Source organism: Toxorhynchites rutilus, chromosome 1, assembly GCF_029784135.1.
Source record: "Toxorhynchites rutilus septentrionalis strain SRP chromosome 1, ASM2978413v1, whole genome shotgun sequence".
NCBI lineage: Eukaryota > Metazoa > Arthropoda > Insecta > Diptera > Culicidae > Toxorhynchites > Toxorhynchites rutilus.
In genome coordinates, this window is record NC_073744.1 from 124,940,046 (window position 1) to 124,960,745 (window position 20,700).

Below are 20,700 nucleotides of genomic sequence, written 5' to 3' on the forward strand. Positions count from 1 at the left end.
TACCCCAGGTTGAATGTAGGGCCTGAAGTATCGGCTGGAATTAGGCTTAGGTTTGCTCAGCTGTCTGGTCTCGAAAACGATTAACAGACCGTTGTCGGGTATCCAGTGAAGCGGGAATTCCTTTGTAAATTCTAGGCTAATGCTGACATAGGTATTGGGTTCAATTCCTGATCGGTCAAGAATTTTTTCGGGTTGGAAATTTTCTTGACATGCCTTGGGATATGTAAAGTGATGGGCCTGAAGTGTCGGCTAGAATAAGGCTTGGGTTTGCTCAGCTACTAGAACTCGGAAACGATCGCAATTGCAGGCCGTGGCCGGGGATCTGATAAAGCGGGATTTCCCTTGAAAATTCATGGCTAATACTGACATAGGCATTGGGTTCAATTCCCGATCGGTCTAGGGTCTTCCCGGGTTGGAAATTCTCTCGACATGCCATGGAATGAATACTTTAGACAAAGGCTTAAATTGTTCTATCGATTAGTAATCTATGTCTGCGGGATAACCAGTACGTTTTCTTTTCAATTTAATGTGCTCACTGGTTAGTATGATGTAATAAACTCAGTAACTCAATTATTATCAAAAAAATAACTCGTCCCGCTGAAGCCTTTGTAGGGGAAAGAGGTGGGACCATCATCATCATAACATACAATCATACGACATACATACATAAAACCCAACAATAATCTATAAACAAAAATGAAACAACTTGTTACATGGACTATGTGTATGTATACATACTTAATTTTTTGTTGCTTAAGTTATGGTCTCGCAATTATTTTTTCACTTCTGTACAAACGTGATTTTTGAACCAATCCTCAACTTTTTTTGCCGTTATAACGAAACATTTTAGGCCGTAAATCGAAAACGTGACTGAATTGAAGAGGGCGAAATGCCGTATAAAGAGCGGCCGTATAGCGAGGTATGGGTGTATGCAATCTAGATTCAGAAAAAAACTATGTATAAGCATCATCAAACACACGAATGACTTGCAAATGCAGATGTAGTATTTGTAGTTAATAAAGGGTGTGTCACATCAAATTGCATCACGGAAAAAACGCTGTAGAAATTCGCCCAGTAGACCGATCCTTTTGAAAATTTTAGACAGTAAAATAAAAACTATTAAACAACTTTTGGCATTTTCTTTTTATTCATACTTCGAGCCCAAGCCCGTATGCTCGCACCTTCCTCTTTACCCCGTCCATAAGGTTCTGTACAACGTCAGGTTGTAGTTTTTTTTTTGAACAGAAATCCATTTTCTCTTGAAGTCCGCCTCCGATTTGCCAACTTTTGGGTTCTTCTGGAGGGCCTGCTTCATAATTGCCCATTATTTCCCTATTGGGCGAAGCTCCGGCGCGTTGGGCGGGTTCATTTCCTTTGGCACGAAAGTGACCCCGTTGGCTTCGTACCACTCCAACACGTCCTTTGAATAGTGGCACGAAGCGAGATCCGGCCAGAAGATGGTCGGGCCCTCGTGCTGCTTCAATAGTGGTAGTAATCGCTTCTGTAGGCACTCCTTAAGGTAAACCTGCCCGTTTACCGTGCCGGTCATCACGAAGGAGGCGCTCCGCTTTCCGCAAGAGCAGATCGCTTGCCACACCATGTACTTTTTGGCAAACTTGGATAGTTTCTGCTTGCGAATCTCCTCCGGAACGCTGAATTTGTCCTCTGCGGAGAAGAACAACAGGCCCGACAGCTGACGAAAGTCCGCTTTGACGTAGGTTTCGTCGTCCATTACCAGGCAATGCGGCTTCGTCAGCATTTCGGTGTACAGCTTCCGGGCTCGCGTCTTCCCCACCATGTTTTGCCTTTCGTCGCGGTTAGGAGCCTCTGAACCTTGTATGTACGCAGGCCCTCCCGCTGCTTGGTCCGCTGGACGAATGAACTTGACAAATTCAGCTTATTGGCGACATCCCGGACCGAACTTCTCGGATCACGTCTAAACTGCTTAACTACGCGCTTGTGATCTTTTTCACTGACGGAGCATCCATTTTGACGTAGGACTACGTCTTTCATTTCTATACCGGGGTGTAAAATCAAAGTTTCGAAAACGAAAGCGTTACGCCGGAGACCGAGATTTTGAGCGTTAATAGCTCCTAAACAACTGAACGAAATGGTATGATAAACACTTCATTCGAAAGATAAAATGTCTACGCGTTATATACTTGTTACTTTTTGATCCAAAAACTTGTTTCAATAGTCTTAAAATTGCTTTCAAAACAGGCTATTGAAATCACCAATCGGTATATAAGCGAGCGGCGCTCGGAAATCCACTCAGTTCTAATTGAACAGCGATTGGAGCATGTTGTCGCTGTTGCGGTGAAGCTCTTTATTTATCATGAAAGCGCGGATGAACGGTGTCACCAAGAGCCTGTTTGTGCACCCTAGGCCAGAAGGGAATCTATCAGGAGGAGAGTGATGCCACAAACGGTTCCCTGGGAAGACATCGCTACACACACATACACGCGCGGCTATTAACAGGTGGTTATCGAGTTGGCATTAACCACTGGTGGGCTTCCAGTATTGAGGAAAATGTGGAAATATCTAATCGTTACTGAAAATAATCTGCCAGTTCCTTTGGGAATTTTCAAAATATATTCATGTGAAAGAGTTTAATTGAATGTTTTCTATCCATGTAACACTGTGACCAAATATATTTCAATCAAGTGCTATTAACAGGTGGTTATCGAGTTAGCATTAACCACTGGTGGGCTTCCAGTATCGAGGAAAATGTAGAAATATCTAATCGTTACTGAAAATAATCTGCCAGTTCCTTTGGGAATTTTCAAAATATATTCATGTGAAAGAGTTTAATTGAATGTTTTCTATCCATGTAACACTGTGACCAAATATATTTCAATCAAGTGCTATTAACAGGTGGTTATCGAGTTAGCATTAACCACTGGTGGGCTTCCAGTATCGAGGAAAATGTAGAAATATCTAATCGTTACTGAAAATAATCTGCCAGTTCCTTTGGGAATTTTCAAAATATATTCATGTGAAAGAGTTTAATTGAATGTTTTCTATCCATGTAACACTGTGACCAAATACATTTGGTTTTGTGGTTTTTCAATCAATCGCAATTAACAGGATAGCTTCAGAAGATTATTCTTCCCCATCAGTAGGATATTTCCGTATCCAATATTGTATGCGCCCGCAATCGATTATTGCTCAGTCGCCGAAAGTTCCGAGCTCAGAGAGTTCATTCCCCTCTAGTTTGCCTTCCAAATTGCCATCGTAAACCACACCTTCTCTCGATTCAATCACACACAAAAAGCATACTTAAGCGATATTCTGGTGGTGAGACACATTCATTTTTCGTGAGGACATCGACAAGACAACATCGTTGCCTAACGTGCTGGAGGAGGTGGACGGCGAAGGATCGACACATACACGCGCAGAACTCTTTCCGTTAGGATGCCATTCAGCATCGAGAAAGTTCCGGAAAGATCTAATCATTGCTGGAAAATAATCTGCCAGTTCCTTTGGGAATTTTCAAAATATATTCATGTGAAAGAGTTTAATTGAATGTTTTCTATCCATGTTACACTGTGACCAAATATGTTTCAATCAAGTGCTATTAACGGGGGTCTTCGTAGCCACTTGGTTACGCGTTCGCTTACCAAGCGATCGATCGTGAGTTCAAACTCAGGGCCCTCAATTGACCATCTTTGTGTTGTTATAGAATAACTACGTCCACGCAACCATCATCAGCGATGGAAATCGATCCATGGTGGAACAAAGATCGATTCATCCATACAACTGCTCTGCTCTGCAAGAAACATCGGGCTGCTATTCTATAAATAACCCAACAATGATCAATATCAACTGTCTCCGCTGTCCGGTCCGCTGAACAATGGAAGAACAGAAAGAATACCCTTACGACTAAATGGCTACTACTGTGTAATTTACCATAATGTAATGGAACAGAAAACTTAACGCCTAAATGGCTACTACTAACTACTGTGTGATTTACAATTTATAGAAACATAAACATATGTACATGTACACGATTAAAACCCGGCTCTGTTACAGCTAAAATGCTAATGAGCCTAATAAATAAATAAATGAAAAAAAAAAGTGCTATTAACAGGTGGTTATCGAGTTGGCATTAACCACTGGTGGGCTTCCAGTATCGAGGAAAATGTGGAAATATCTAATCGTTACTGAAAATAATCTGCCAGTTCCTCTGGGAATTTTCAAAATATATTCATGTGAAAGAGTTTAATTGAATGTTTTCTATCCATGTAACACTGTGACCAAATATATTTCAATCAAGTGCTATTAAGAGGTGGTTATCGAGTTAGCATTAACCACTGGTGGGCTTCCAGTATCGAGGAAAATGTGGAAATATCTAATCGTTGGTGGAAAAGAATCTGCCAGTTCCCCTTGGAATTGAAAATTACATTCAAGCGAAAGAGTTTATTTTAATGTTTTCTATCCATAAAATATCCATATAATACATTTGGGTTTGTGATTTGTCAATCAAGTACAGTTAGCAGGTTAGCTTCTGAAGATTATTCTTCAGAACAAGGTTTTTCGTATCCTATATTGGATGCATAAAACCTTGTGCCTCCAACGTAACGCTCTCCTTTTGGAAGTCCCCCAAATATTCATTTATTCATTCATTCAGAATGGATTTAGATTCAACTTCGAACAAATGATCTCTAAATCAACGATAGTCCTACGTCACCCTTGCGGTTATACCATAGATATAACCCACTTCCTGTTTTTGCCGTTCTTCACCTTCCGGTCGATGGTTAGGTTCTCGAAGTATCGTTTTAGTACTCTGCTGACCGTGGATTGGACGATTCCCAGCATCTTACCGATGTCCCGATGTGACAACTCCGGAATTTCGAAATGAGTGCACAGGATTAATTCACGACACAATTCCTAAAAATTAAATTTCTACAGCGTTTTTTCCGTGATGCAATTTGGTGTGACACACCCTTTAAAAGAGTATTTTGTTCACGCTAATAATTTTTTTTTCTCTACAATCAATATTTTCGATGGTACAGATTTTTGGAAAAAAAAGTAAAGATGAGAAAGATTTTTGACCCCTCTGGTACTGGTTCGGTCCCTCACATGTCACGTTGCGAACTCTTAAGTTAAAGTCGCTATAATATAAACAAAATTCCAAAGCAGGTATAAATTATTTGACTCAGTAACTTCCTATTTTTTAGTTGACTGTAGACAGCGAATCTGTTTTTGAAGACTATGATAAAGAACAAAATCAGAGCATTTGTGATGTAATAAGAGTAGTTTCTCTTTCAAAAAAGTATTTTTAAGTATTGCCCATCGATAGTCACAACTTTTTTCCATCTTCCTGCAAATCACGGATCATTTTGCGGAAATAATCGCCCGGTTTGTCAGCTAACCACGAATCAATCCAATTTTTTACTTCATCAAAATTGAAGAAGTGCTGGGCAATCAGGTCATGTTGCATCGATCGGACAAGGTAATAATCGCACGAAGCAATGCCTGGAGAATACGGCGGGTGGGATAGGACCTCCCATTTCAGCGTTTCCAAATATGTTTTGACCGGTTTCGTGACATGCGGCCGAGCATTGTCCTGCTGCAAAATAACTTTATCGTGTCTTTGCTCGTATTGTGGCCGTTTTTCCTTCAGTGCACGGCTCAAACGCATCAATTGACGTCGGTAGAGGTCCCCCGTAATGGTTTCATTCAGTTTTAGCAGCTCATAATACACCACGCCCAGCTGGTCCCACCAAATAGATAGCATAACCTTCTGGCCGTGAATATTCCGCGCGGCCGTCGATGTTGATGCATGGCCGGGGTATCCATACGTTGCCCGACGTTTATGATTGTCGTAATGGACCCACTTTTCATCGCCAGTAACGATTCGATGCAAAAAAAAACCCTTTTTTTTATGCCGTTAGAGCAGTTGTTCGCACGTGAAAAAAGGCGTTCGACGTCTCGTGGCTTCAATTCATACGGCACCCAATGTCCTATCTTTCGGATCATTCCCATTGCTTTTGAACGATCGGTTATGATTTGCTGAGCTACTCCAAGTGTATCTGCAAGTTCTTGTTGCGTTTTGACGGATCTTGATGGAGTAAAGCCTCCAATTCTTAATCTTTAAATTTTTTTTTTGGGTCCGGAACGTTCTTCGTCTTCCATGTCAAAATTACCACTTTTAAACCGTGCAAACCATATCTGACACCTTTGCTCAGTTGGAGCATGATCACCATGAACTTCCACCACAATGCGATGACTTTCCGCAGCTTTTTTATTCATATTGAAGTAATGAAGTAACGCTCCCTACAAAACACTCTCGTTGGTACGAAATTCGACATATTCGAAGTGGCAAAACACGCTTCAACTTTTTGACATATACTGAAAAAGACGCGCAATGACAGTAGCTTTCCAACGAATGTCTGGAAATTTGATTCACTGGAATAATAATCAAGTTACGCCATCTGTTGTAAAACCGAAGAAACTTACCGGTACACCTAATAGTTTCAAATGATTCTCGACAATTTTGTTAATCGCTTCTTGTAACATATCCAGTTGTGAACAGTAGAGCTCTGAATTAACCATTAGGCCATGCGGTAACACATCATAATGGACGACTCCTTTGCAATACCACCATACACACAACATCTCCTTATTTGGTGGCTTTGAAGTGGTTTGCGGTGATTCGCCTCGGTTAGTTCATGGTCTTTTGCGAACGACATTCCTGTATTTCAGTTATTTTCCATGATTATTGGCTTCAGAGAAAAAATCGAAAATCAAAATTTCCCGAACGAAATCGTATATACCACGCACTGCAGCATCAGTGCCGCAAACTTCACAACTTTTTCCGCATGTTTCTGCTGCTCATTTGCCTTTTTCTGTAGAAAAAAGCATTCCACTTTAGAGCAATTCCAAATGAAATCGACAAATAACAAAACATGAGTATTTTTGATTCGAATGAAAGTTTGTATTCCGTTTGGGTTGAAGGAAATATGAGTTTTCCACAGCAATTGGGATTTTTTTTGACTCAAGCGTAACTTTTGAAAAGGACGTATCGATTTTAGTAGGAGAAATCTTTGATAATTTATATCTCAAAAACTATGAGTCGTACCGAAATAGTGTCTTAGAAAGAGTTATAGAGTATTGATATCTAAACATAAAAAAAATATACACTGAGAAAAAAATTAGTACTCTTTTTTTATTTACGAAAAAAACTTTAATTTGTAATATCCAAAATACATATTTTTAATTTTTTTTAAATTTTTTTCATATAAAATAGAAGTCGTGTAGAAAATTTAAAAAATGGGTCCAAGATGGTAAAACTATTTTTGACGAACTTTGTGGAACATCGAATTTTTATGAATTTTCGAAACTTCGAATTTTTATATGTTAACAATCATTTTTAGCCACAAATTATGATTCCTGATGTGATTTAAAACAAAAAAGCTCATTATAAATCTCCTTCTAAATGCAGCCATTCTCGAGATATTTTGAAAAATATTTCTAATTTATTGTCTTTTTTATAGTAAACATTCCCTTTTAATATGTTTGTCGTGTTATACCGTCATGTTCATGAAATTTTATGAATTTGCTTATAATTTCCAACACTTTTTCCAAATACATCACCATGGTAAAAATATATGTTTAGGAGTTACGTTGAAAATCATTTGAACACATGTGGGTTAATATAAAACGTAGCGATATTAAAAAATGTTTTTTTTTATCTTAATACAAACTTTTAACATGTTATACATGTTGCGCCAACAGAACACAACATTTATAAAAGTAAAAAATATAATTCTCTACAATTTGGTCAAATAATTCCTATATTTATCAGAGTTTAAGAGATACTAATAATAATACTAGAATTTTTAGCATTTATTTTTTATCAACATTTAATTTTATCAACTAACAATTTTGTTGTATGTAATTTAATTTTTTCATTATTTTCTTATATTTCTATACACATTATGATAACTTGCTGCATTGTCGTTAGAGTACAACTTTGCTGCTACTTCATTCTCGGATACAGGTACAAAAGAATGATACTTTTGGGTATCTGGAATTTGTTTGGGGTTATCATACATGCTACTCAACTCTTACACACCCTGATATTATTCTTCTTGTGACATATATGAAAATGACAATTTTGTAAGATAGTCTTCTTTTCGTTTGCTAGCCCAGTTAAATAACGTTTTTGCACTCGTAATCGGATGTTCATGCTGCTTAGCCAAACTAGCTCTTGTTGCCATCCATTTTAATGTACCACCAATTGCATCACAAGGTCCTTTGCCGTGTGATGTTGCAAAAAAAATCCATTCAGCTTCAATGTCGTATTTCGATTTAAACTGACATAAACTCGCAATTCCTATTTTTATACTGGGATGCAGCACCATCCGACATGAATTTTATTCTTTTTACCTGCATTTGTTGTTTCAAAAATGTTACCAATTTAGAAATAAATACTTGCACAGCTATTGTGTCATGACTTAAAACTTCAGATATAACTACAAAGCTTAAATTTGCCAGAGAACCTTTTTCATCTCTATACTAAACAACAAATGGATGGATTGTTGCTTGATCATTGTTCCAGTGATGACTTTGAACTTCATCTTGAAGCACAAATGAATAATTTTTCGCAAATCATAACAACCTCATTTTCTTGCAAATTAGCTTTTATATTGTTAAGAAATGTGGACTGTTGTGTTTAATGTAATAATGAGTAAGTTAATTTTGTATTTTTTCGCAAAAATACGATACAAATTCTTCCACCGGTTTTACAAGAGTTTCTATGTCGCATCGATCAGTAGAAATCCATTGTGCATAAATGATTTCAATGAAATTGCGTTCCTGAAGCTCATCTAGAAACCAGTTTCCAAACTCGTCCATTGTTGGGCATTTTTTACATTCACGAAGGTAACAGTATTTTGATCTATTTGATATGTTACATAGTATTTTTTCCATATATTCTTTGCATTCAATGTTAAAGGAATATTTCTTGAGACTATGAAGCATAAGATTTACATTTTCATGGAATGTACAAACACAAACGTTTTGATTTCCTGAACTACTCAGCAATTTGCAATGCTTCGGACGCATTGATGCAAAAGAGCTAAATCCAATTTTGCAATTTGGATTGAGTTCCTTAAATCTGTTGAAAGTTTCCCGTAAGGATGTTATTAATAACCTTTTTTGAATGTGTTGACGCTTCCTATCTTTGGCTACAGAAACATAGTCTCTTTCTCCAGGTAATGATCGACTGATATCGTCGTCATTATAAAATTCCGAAACATAATTTTTAACATCTTCACTCAAACTTGGTCCATATTTGCTATGTGGTGTCGACAATACACCTTTTTCATTTGCCAGTTTTTTGGATTGAATTGCCATATATTTATTAACGCCAAATTCTTCTTCCATTTTTTGCACGGACCAAGACTTAGGCAAAACTGTTAAAATTTTAACTTTTTCTGATCTTGTTGTCTCTGTGTGGTCAATTTTCTCTTTGGGCAAAAGAGTTTGATGATAATCTCATCAAACTCTTTTGCCTTTTGTTTAAAGTTAGACTCTTCGTCTTCTTCATGTGAAAAGGAAAATAGATTTCTACCTTTAGAAATTTTCGATACGCCCTTTTTCAAAAGTTACGCTTGAGTCAAAAAATTCCCAATTGCTGTGGAAAACTCATATTTCCTCCAACCCAAACGGAATACAAACTTTCATTCGAATCATAAATACATGTTTTTAAAATCTGCATTTTTTGGACGATTTCATTTGGAATTGCACTTTATTCCGCGCGGCAAACGAGGTGAGATGACTCAATTCACTGCATTCCCGTAGGCGAATGGCGTGACTATAGTTGGTCACTAGGTGAGATTTGAAGACGTGTCCTCATATGTTGTCGACTCGGGTATCAAAAAGAAGTTGAAAAGTAAGGTAGCTTCGACAATGAAGCGAGAAACTTTGCTATCTCACGTCACTGGGCGCGTGGAGTAAGGGAAATTACAAAGAGTATTGCTTCGGGTATTTCACTCATTTAAAATAAATATAACTTTTGACACGGTTGGTTTATTACTGTACTTCACCAAAAGTGTAACCAAAAACAATTGAATTGTTGTTTCCACATACCATATATGACAATCAGCACTATCTAGTGACAAATAATCACGGGTATTTTTTAAATATTATGTGTTGTATAGAAAAATTAAATTCCGCATATTGACTGCAATCAAACAATGTCTCAATAATGGGGTTTGTGCGGCATAAATAAACAAAAAATGTATTAAAATATCATCAAAGCATAATTTATACATAATCAAATGTACCCGTTAGGTCTTCGTAACAATCCTCGATTCAAGGGGTCTACCCGTTCGGGAGCTGTTCGAAACCATAACTCAAAACATAAAAAGTTCTGCTATTTCAGCACAACACTTTCGCGATGCGGAAAAACTTACCCTTCTACTTTTGGCGAATCGCTGGTAGCACGTGGCCGCTGTTGTCGTTGTCGTGAGGAATGTTGACGCAACGATGCCGCTGCGGTTTATGTTCTCGTCGATCTCCATCGCTGCGGAACCGGCCGCTGTTAGCAAATCGGTCTTAAGAAGGTTGTTCAGCTCGTCCATTTTCCAACGTGTTTTCTGCGGCGTCAACTCCCAGGGTTTTTTTTTGTTGTTTCGTTTGCTATGACACTTTCATCAATACCAATAGCACGAACTCACACTATTTTTTTCTAACACACATCTGGAATGCACATATTGTATAATCACACTGATTGAAGTCAGTTTGTTGGATCAGTTTGAACAATTCTAAATGCATTGCATGATTTATCGAATTAGTGACGGATCAACGATGACGTCCTAACGTCTTGGCCACTTTCTACTAACACTAGATCTTACATCAGGGCAATACTTCGCGGCCCTGCGTTCCAGCTTTTGTTGGCGAACAGAAGGGAAAGTGATTAACAACGCCGGATTGTGTGCGCATATGTTGCCCCGCGCGCGGATTGTGTGGCTTTTGCGAAAGTGTGCAAGTGGCGGCGGTTTGATTGCAACTAAGACTTCAATAGACAAATTGTTTACGCTAGTCATCATTCATCGTGTGCACATTGCCGTGTCGTTTCGTTCTTCTTTTCAACGGCACTTTTCGTTTCGTTAAATAATGGCTGTTTAATCATTTTTTTTTTTTTGCCACGAGGGATGTATGCGCATCCGGATTCAAGTTTGTTGCGGTGCCCTCCGTTCGGCGGGTAATCTTTTATGTCTCATGTTTCAATTATGCATTGTTGGTGCGAGTTAATCTACACAATTAGCTATCAGTGTTATGTCGAACCCCTCTAGACGAGGCGCTTAATTGAACTTATCAGCAAGTTCCCGTCAGAGCAGAATAAAAGCATGACACTTGAAGCACGTGTTCTCACACGTCATTGATCGATGCGTCTGGGTGAACATTAACTCTTTGCGCACGAGAGGTTACTCTCGTTCACCATTTGGTTTGACGCGGAAATCGCAGATCAGTACCTATGCTTCAACGAACTATTTTTCAAGAAACCAGCGTAGAACCAGAGACGCCGAAGTCAGTTCATCAACTGACTGTTGATTTTCGAGCCTCGACTTCAACCACCAATTCCGAAATATCCACTTGGAAACACTACAGCAGGAATCTGGAAGGATTGCATAGTCTGTTCTCGTCTAAATAAATCTGACAAATCAAATCAAACAACATATAAAGCACACCGAAACATTCAAAAACCGAAAATGGTAAAATTTTCTCATCAAGAACGATAGAAAAGCGACGAGTTTTGAACGATTCCTTCCGGGACGTGAAAAAAAAACTGATACGTGAAAACATAAAACAGGTGGCGGCGAATCAGATGGGCGTTAAACGATGCGAGACCGGTTTTGTTTTTACTCGTCATACGTGGTGACGTTCAGGGAAATAAGTTGCATCTTTGTCGAAATAAGGAACGCGGAAAAAGAAGTTTTTTTCTTCTCCGAGGTTACCAAAAACAAGGAGAAAGTGAGCAACAGGTTTCATTAACGACAAGCATGCAATTTGAGCAACACATGTTTCACACACCATCTTCATGCGCGGGACCAAATTTCAGGAGGATTGTTTGTATCCGTGAATTCTCAATCATTCGGTATTTAGAAAAAAGTGATAAATTCGAGAAAATCCTATGGTTATAATATGATGCTGATGATGATCCAACCACCAGCCTTTTTTGGATTGACTATGAATACCCTCATTCAGAGAAATCGAGAAAATTTACTTTACGAAAAAAATCCTCACATTTAATTTCACTCACAAAACTTTCAATTTAATTTCTTCAATGAAAAATTAATATCCGCGTAACGAATATCCGTGTAACGAACAAAACAAAGAAAGATAATGAGCTTCTGGCAGGAAGCTCAAATGCCTAACTGAAAATGATTAATGTATATCAGTGGGACACATAACAGGGTGGAATCGTAGATGACGTATATATGAATTGGTAAACAAAAAAATTATATCGTCATTGATTACATTGAATATGAAATTTATGGCGAAGAAACGAAAAACCAAGTTGAAAATACTCACGATTTCGTGATATTTTGAGGTAAAATACACATGAAATCATGAAGTTGCTTTATTTATATGGTATTGTGATTTCCTTCCATTGTCTTATTCTTATTATTAGGCATCGGAAGCAGTAGCTTTTTCGTCACAATCAAGTTGAATTGGTTCTACTGCTCAATCTATCATAGAAGGAATTGAGTCATTGAGAATTATGAATATGAGTCTACTGTTTATTACTTTAACATCTTGCTAATTTGTTAGATAAAACGAATTATTGCACGCAATTTTGTGTTACATACAACATTCATGGGAACGAAGTTGGAAGAAAGAATGCATAATACATTATTTACCTTCGCATCCGCACGCAAAACATGCCTCTTTTATTTATTAAATTGCTCACTTGTTTTATTATTTCCACTGTCGATGTCTCAGGCGAAAAAAATTCTGGGTAAATTTGCCGTCTAACGGTATATATTATAACATATATCGTAAGAACGATTCTGCGTAATATGCATTTGAAAACTCTTAATGAACGTTACATTTTTCGTAGAGTGACTCCCCTATATAGAAATCAAAGACGTAGTTCTACGTCAAAAAAATGAAATAAAAACAGTCCATCATCACCAAGATCATGACAGATATAATAGAGATAAAACAAATTTAAAAAATATGTATAATTTAAAATATTGAAATAGTCTACAAAATATAATCCGTTCAAAAAAACTTCGCCGGGTTCATTGAAAATATCAAAACTAACTGCAAGAAAGTGTCCAAATTAAATACTCCTGTCGTTTGAAATTACGTCAGTAAAAATTTTCGTAATTGATTTTTTTTTAAATCGTTCGACCGTTAATAAAATGCTGCTTTCACGGGTGGAATACAGTGTCTCTTAAATTCTATAAGTGTTGTTGCACGTTTTATATGGCTTGGCATCGAGTTGAACACATTTATTTCTTCAAAGTACAATGAATGTTGTAAAGCACATGTCAAGGAATTGTGTGTTCTTAATTTATTCGCGTTTCTAGTCACTTCCTCTTTCAACTCGATCACACAAATATCGAGGCAGCAAACCGTAAACTACTTTGAAAATGAACACCATAGTTAACACTAGAAAGCTGAAAAACAGCAAATGTTGACGCGACCCTCTTCGATTTTATTGAAATTTGGTAAATATGATGGAGGCTACCTAAAATCACACTTTTCATTATCATATGGCCAATTTGAATTACGACAGATTTTTTAGAAGCTCTTTCTTTCAAAAAATTGTACCTCAAAATCCCGACGAATGATTAAAATATGATATTTGAAAAATTAACTATTAAAGACAAATAACGCTGTTAAAAAATCTTCATTAAAATTAGTATTAAAAACACTGCGTGATATAAATCAAGTTTCGACGCATGATTCAAATTCCAAACAGTAGATGTTAAAGCACAGTATTCTCAGGAAAATGCAGCAATAGTTCACTAATTGGGGCAAAAGGCCAATCCAGTACTGAAACAACATTAAAAAAGAACCTAAAACCATTTGTAAACAAATGTTTCCTCGCAAGTCGTAGGCCACACATGCGAACCAACAAGAATAACTTAATTTTCATCAGATTTTTTTTTTAAGTAAACCGTATTTTTGAAGTAAATATACGAAAAAGCTCGGGCTGCAGCTCGAAGGCAGCAAGGATGTATAACATTCCTGTACCTACACTTTGCAATAGAAAAAAAGTTGATTGCAGAGATGCTGCTGGAAAACCCATTGTTTTGTCATCCACTGTAGAGTAACAGATCGTGAACTGCCCAAAGACAATATACTTGAAATTGACGTGGCTCAGTACGCTAAAAATCTGGGCAAAGCAAAGCCTTTATCCTAAAGGCGTTGGACAAAAATAATACGATTTTGAGTAATTAGTTACTGTTCAATGGTCAACAAAGCTTAAGTATACGAAATTTTAAACAAAACGGTATTCATTTTCTAATATTTTACAAACATGATTTTAATTGTAATAATTGTGTTGTATCTCGAGAACGGTTAGTAAAACGTTTTAAATAGTTTTTCATGTAGAATCGCATGTAGATTCCATTTTTATGTTACTTTTTTTTAAATGGTTACGATTTCACAAAGAATTAAATATTCATAAATTCATATCTCCATTTTGGTGAGTGTACCACGGCGCCACTGTACGCCAAACTTTATTAAATTAAAAGGGGTTTCCAATAAAAATTTACAAAAAAAAATATGGGGGGTGTTTTGAGATATAAAACTTTTTAATATTAAATTCAATTTTGGAGTAAGATTTTTTAACAGTGCATTTAAATTGTGATTTGTTTTCTGAATAGCTCATTACTTTCAACAAATCTGTTAAATATCATATTTCAATCAGACTCTGGAATATATTCAATCTGGAAAGACGCCTTTTTGAAATATCAGTCGTAATTTAAATTGGTAATATAATAATGAAAATTTGTATTGTAATAATAACGATAAATAAAATTACTTCACTTGAATAATTCATGCATTATTATTTGTACATTTTTTGCAAATGAAAGTGGAAATGTGCGTAACATACTTTTGGCATTTTCGACTTGAGAGGCTCAAAATGAGAGGGATGTAAGTGACATCATCGATTTCTCTATATCGACTCTAACATTTCCAGCTGTATTTTACAATGTGGGAGAGAGGCAAAACCTCATCTATCGGATTCTATAGCAAACTCAAAGTGGAACGTTTTTGCAGTTGAGTTATTAACTAAAGAGAGAGAGAGAGAGAGAGAGAAATCGATCAAATCACCCCTTTCCTTCTGAGCCCCTGACATATATTATTTGTTTTGTTGTTGTGGCAAAGTCGTACTTAGCTCATTTTGCGTTTGTTAGAATAGATTGCATTTGATGGTGTTGCGAATATTTTCTCCAGCACATTAATTCAAAAAATCGTGGATACAATCTGGCACCAAAATGCAGATATGAATTTATGAAAATTCAATCCTTGCGATTCCATGCCAAACCGATATTGTGGTTCTCAGATTCTCAGAAAAGAAACTTTTTCCTCTTTTTTCAAAAAATGACTTTTTTCAATTATCTTTGGAAAGCTGAGGATTTTTCACATAACATATATCGAAACCAGAGAGGCTTTTTTTTCGTTTTTGAGTTATGATTAATCAAAATTAACTGATGGTTCGAAAAATCATTTTTTTCCTCTTTTTTCCAACACTAAAATTCCTAACTTTTGTTCTACTGAACTAATTCAGATGATCGACACATAAAACTAAAGCCAACAAGTCTTTTTTGAAAAATATTAGACTTGAGAAGCACTATATCGATTTGGCATGGAATGGCTGTATACGAACATTTCCTCCAGCCCGTTAATTTAAAAAAAATCATCGTTTACAACGAGATTATCTACAATATTGATAGTTAAGGTCCAATGATCGGTTGTTTGCAAATTAATAACCGTTACTGTATAAATATTATAAAAATTGGAATAATCATGATCAACAAAAGTTTAACTGTACTTGGAAATACGCGAAAATTCGTCTAATCTTTGTTTCAAATTGAAGAACTCGGATGAACGCTTCAAATCGTTCGAATTGTAGTCGTTACGCCAATTGATATTGAAATCACCTACTAATATATTTAATTTGTTAGAATCAAGGAACATTTCAAGCCTGTTTTTTTTATTTCAACAAAACGCTGGTCGCTTAAGCTGGGACTATGATACAAAACACAAAAATTATCTTCATGCCACGTTTAACCATCAATAACTTCGTTGAGGCGTGGATTGAATTGGATTGATTCTCTGGCATAAATAGTAATATCGCCAATGTATCTAGGATGTGATGAACACGCAGCTACATTATATCCCGAAAAATTATACTGATCAAATGATTCAATTTCAACGATGTGTGTTTCAGACAGGAGGACAAAAAGTGGACTCAACAATCTGACGTAATGCTAGGTAGTTTGTTGACAGTCCCGCAATTTTCAAATTCAAAATATAGAATTGATTGGAAGTTCTTCTGGAACCTGGTTGCTAGGTATTGAAACACAAGATTCCTTTGTTTAATCAAAAAGTATTTGATATAATAAACATTCAGAACTGAATGCGCCCAGATTCAATTTTCTTTTTCACAATTAACAATTAACACATTTCAATAAATACAGTTGACTTGCATTTAAATGTATTATGTTTCTGACTACACCTAGATCACGTATTACAATTATTGCAATCTGTGCTCTTATGTTCGAATTCTCCGCATTTGAAGCATCCTAATACATTAATCGGAGGAACTACAGAGCACCGATAGAACCCCACATTTACTTTTTTGACGTAGGACTACGTCTTTCATTTCTATACCGGGGTGTAAAATCAAAGTTTCGAAAACGAAAGCGTTACGCCGGAGACCGAGATTTTGAGCGTTAATAGCTCCTAAACAACTGAACGAAATGGTATGATAAACATTTCATTCGAAAGATAAAATGTCTACGCGTTATATACTTGTTACTTTTTGATCCAAAAACTTGTTTCAATAGTCTTAAAATTGCCTTCAAAACAGGCTATTGAAATCACCAATCGGTATATAAGCGAGCGGCGCTCGGAAATCCACTCAGTTCTAATTGAACAGCGATTGGAGCATGTTGTCGCTGTTGCGGTGAAGCTCTTTATTTATCATGAAAGCGCGGATGAACGGTGTCACCAAGAGCCTGTTTGTGCACCCTAGGCCGAAAGGGAATCTATCAGGAGGAGAGTGATGCCACAAACGGTTCCCTGGGAAGACATCGCTACACACACATACACGCGCGGCTATTAACAGGTGGTTATCGAGTTGGCATTAAGCACTGGTGAGCTTCCAGTATCGAGGAAAATGTGGAAATATCTAATCGTTACTGAAAATAATCTGCCAGTTCCTCTGAGAATTTTCAAAATATATTCATGTGAAAGAGTTTAATTGAATGTTTTCTATCCATGTTACACTGTGACCAAATATGTTTCAATCAAGTGCTATTAACAGGTGGTTATCGAGTTGGCATTAACCACTGGTGGGCTTCCAGTATCGAGGAAAATGTGGAAATATCTAATCGTTACTGAAAATAATCTGCCAGTTCCTTTGGGAATTTTCAAAATATATTCATGTGAAAGAGTTTAATTGAATGTTTTCAATCCATGTAACACTGTGACCAAATACATTTGGTTTTGTGGTTTTTTCAATCAATCGCAATTAACAGGATAGCTTCAGAAGATTATTCTTCCCCATCAGTAGGATATTTCCGTATCCAATATTGTATGCGCCCGCAATCGATTATTGCTCAGTCGCCGAAAGTTCCGAGCTCAGAGAGTTCATTCCCCTCTAGTTTGCCTTCCAAATTGCCATCGTAAACCACACCTTCTCTCGATTCAATCACACACAAAAAGCATACTTAAGCGATATTCTGGTGGTGAGACACATTCATTTTTCGTGAGGACATCGACAAGACAACATCGTTGCCTAACGTGCTGGAGGAGGTGGACGGCGAAGGATCGACACATACACGCGCAGAACTCTTTCCGTTAGGATGCCATTCAGCATCGAGAAAGTTCCGGAAAGATCTAATCATTGCTGGAAAATAATCTGCCAGTTCCTTTGGGAATTTTCAAAATATATTCATGTGAAAGAGTTTAATTGAATGTTTTCTATCCATGTAACACTGTGACCAAATATGTTCCAATCAAGTGCTATTAGCAGGTGGTTATCGAGTTGGCATTAACCACTGGTGGGCTTCCAGTATCGAGGAAAATGTGGAAATATCTAATCGTTACTGAAAATAATCTGCCAGTTCCTTTGGGAATTTTCAAAATATATTCATGTGAAAGAGTTTAATTGAATGTTTTCTATCCATGTAACACTGTGACCAGATATGTTTCAATCAAGTGCTATTAACAGGTGGTTATCGAGTTGGCATTAACCACTGGTGGGCTTCCAGTATCGAGGAAAATGTAGAAATAACTAATCGTTACTGAAAATAATCTGCCAGTTCCTCTGGGAATTTTCAAAATATATTCATGTGAAAGAATTTAATTGAATGTTTTCTATCCATGTAACACTGTTACCAAATATGTTTCAATCAAGTGCTATTAACAGGTGGTTATCGAGTTGGCATTAACCACTGGTGGGCTTCCAGTATCGAGGAAAATGTAGAAATAACTAATCGTTACTGAAAATAATCTGCCAGTTCCTCTGGGAATTTTCAAAATATATTCATGTGAAAGAGAAAATTGAATGTTTTCTATCCATGTAACACTGTGACCAAATATGTTTCAATCAAGTGCTATTAACAGGTGGTTATCGAGTTGGCATTAACCTCTGGTGGGCTTCCAGTATCGAGGAAAATGTGGAAATATCTAATCGTTACTGAAAATAATCTGCCAGTTCCTTTGGGAATTTTCAAAATATATTCATGTGAAAGAGTTTAATTGAATGTTTTCTATCCATGTAACACTGTGACCAAATACATTTGGTTTTGTGGTTTTTCAATCAATCGCAATCAACAGGATAGCTTCTGAAGATTATTCTTCCCCATCAGTAGGATATTTCCGTATCCAATATTGGATGCATAAAACCTTGTGCCACCAACGTAACGCTCTCGTTTTCGAAGTTCTCCAAATATTCATTCATTCAGAATGAATTCAGATTCAACTTCATACAAATGATCTCTAAATCAACGATAGTCCTACGTCACCCTTGCGGTTATATCATAGATATAACCCACTTCCTGTTTTTTCGCGTTCAATAAACTGTTATATGTGTCAACATATACTTCAATTACAGCACTAAAATTGGTTAAGTGGAACGTAGAATTTCATACACATTTAAAACTTCTACGTCCTTTACGATCCGCTGCCTACATTCTGATATAACTGATATGACCGTGACTGAGATTTTTTCATTCCATCCTGAAACGTATCACAATATCATCCAACAATCCATAACATAACGTCCTTAAAAGACAAAATCTTAACCTCAAGGCAATAACTCAGCACTTCCGCAGTTATACTCGTGCTCTACCAAATGGATCAACGACCGCATAATTCAGGCACTGGCATCAATGTAAACAAACACACATGATCAACAATCATTGCAAAACTCGAACAGTGCTTTACGGAAAAACGCCTCACCAAGCAAAACAACCGGTGTGGCCGTCGTTCCGCGGAAGGCAGGTAAATAGTTACCTAAAAATAAATCATTTCGGCGAAATTCTCTCATATAAGCGCTTTTATTGAGCGTAATTTGTCGCATTGAACTCTGAGGTCAAGCTACTTGAGAACATGAGAACAAATTTGTAAGTTCCCCAAAAATTATTACTCTTCACACGATACAAGGTTCTCCTGTGCCACCGTTTTCCAGAGAGAATCAAACGAAACCTTCGCTCTTATTTACACTTTTTGTCCAACGGGTTGGAATGAAGCTTTGCAGTATTCCACAGTCGCAGTCAATGACCATCACACAGAGATGCACACAGACACAGCTGAGCTTTATGTTCAGGATAACCGAAAAGGCCCAAATGCGATGTAACTCAATGGAACAATTATGTCCAATCGTTCACTGATAATTTGTATCCAGATAATTCATTTTCACACCAGAACAACATAAACACGCTGATGGAGAAGATAAACAAATGCAATACCGAAACACCATCAAATCAACCGATTCGCGCAGTATCCGGAGAGTGACTACTCGGTAAATAGACACCGGCCTTGATGAGATGAGTCTCTGCGTGAGAGCGAGTGCCGCATTTAGAGAGAGTGTGAGTTGGGAAAACTTTTTCTGATACATATGTGCAGAGAATAAAGCTCATGAAATGTATGTTTTGCTTTTCCGTCCTGCTGGTGTACAGTGGATGTGGGAGCTATTCAAACGGTAAAAATCTATATATTTTCATATTATAGATATTCATGTTATTTTAGCAAAAACTGTACAGTCTTTGACACGGTGAATGCCGTTTTACACCAGGCTCTGGCAACCCTATCCCATCCAATGCAAATTGAGCGTAGGAAGCATAAAACAGGGCTCACGCTTAGGGGCTGTCCACATACCACGTGGACAGAAAAATCATGTTTTTGAACACCCCCCCTCCCCCACCGTGGACAAACGTGGATTTTTCCTATACCCCTTCCCCTGTTGTCCACGTGGACGTTACACCAATTATTTCT

General features: G+C 37.2%; 1 protein-coding gene across 8 annotated transcripts in view; it reads right to left on the reverse strand.

Moving 5' to 3' along the window:
* Nucleotides 1–20,219, reverse strand: part of LOC129763241 (progestin and adipoQ receptor family member 3) — a 99,120-nt gene extending 78,901 nt beyond the window's left edge. Inside the window, exons 1-2 of one of the 8 annotated variants that reach the window (XM_055762123.1) lie at nucleotides 20,175–20,219; nucleotides 10,425–10,710 (exon numbers count right to left, since the gene is read on the reverse strand). In XM_055762123.1, coding sequence (XP_055618098.1) covers nucleotides 10,425–10,592 — 168 coding nt within the window. In that variant the 5' untranslated portion in view covers nucleotides 10,593–10,710; nucleotides 20,175–20,219. Of the gene's footprint in view, nucleotides 1–10,424; nucleotides 11,632–19,509; nucleotides 19,638–19,719; nucleotides 19,835–20,127 lie in introns of those variants that run through there. The other 7 variants (XM_055762133.1, XM_055762117.1, XM_055762142.1 and 4 more) reach the window with 7 other exon arrangements.
* Between the last annotated feature and the right edge of the window lie 481 nt (nucleotides 20,220–20,700).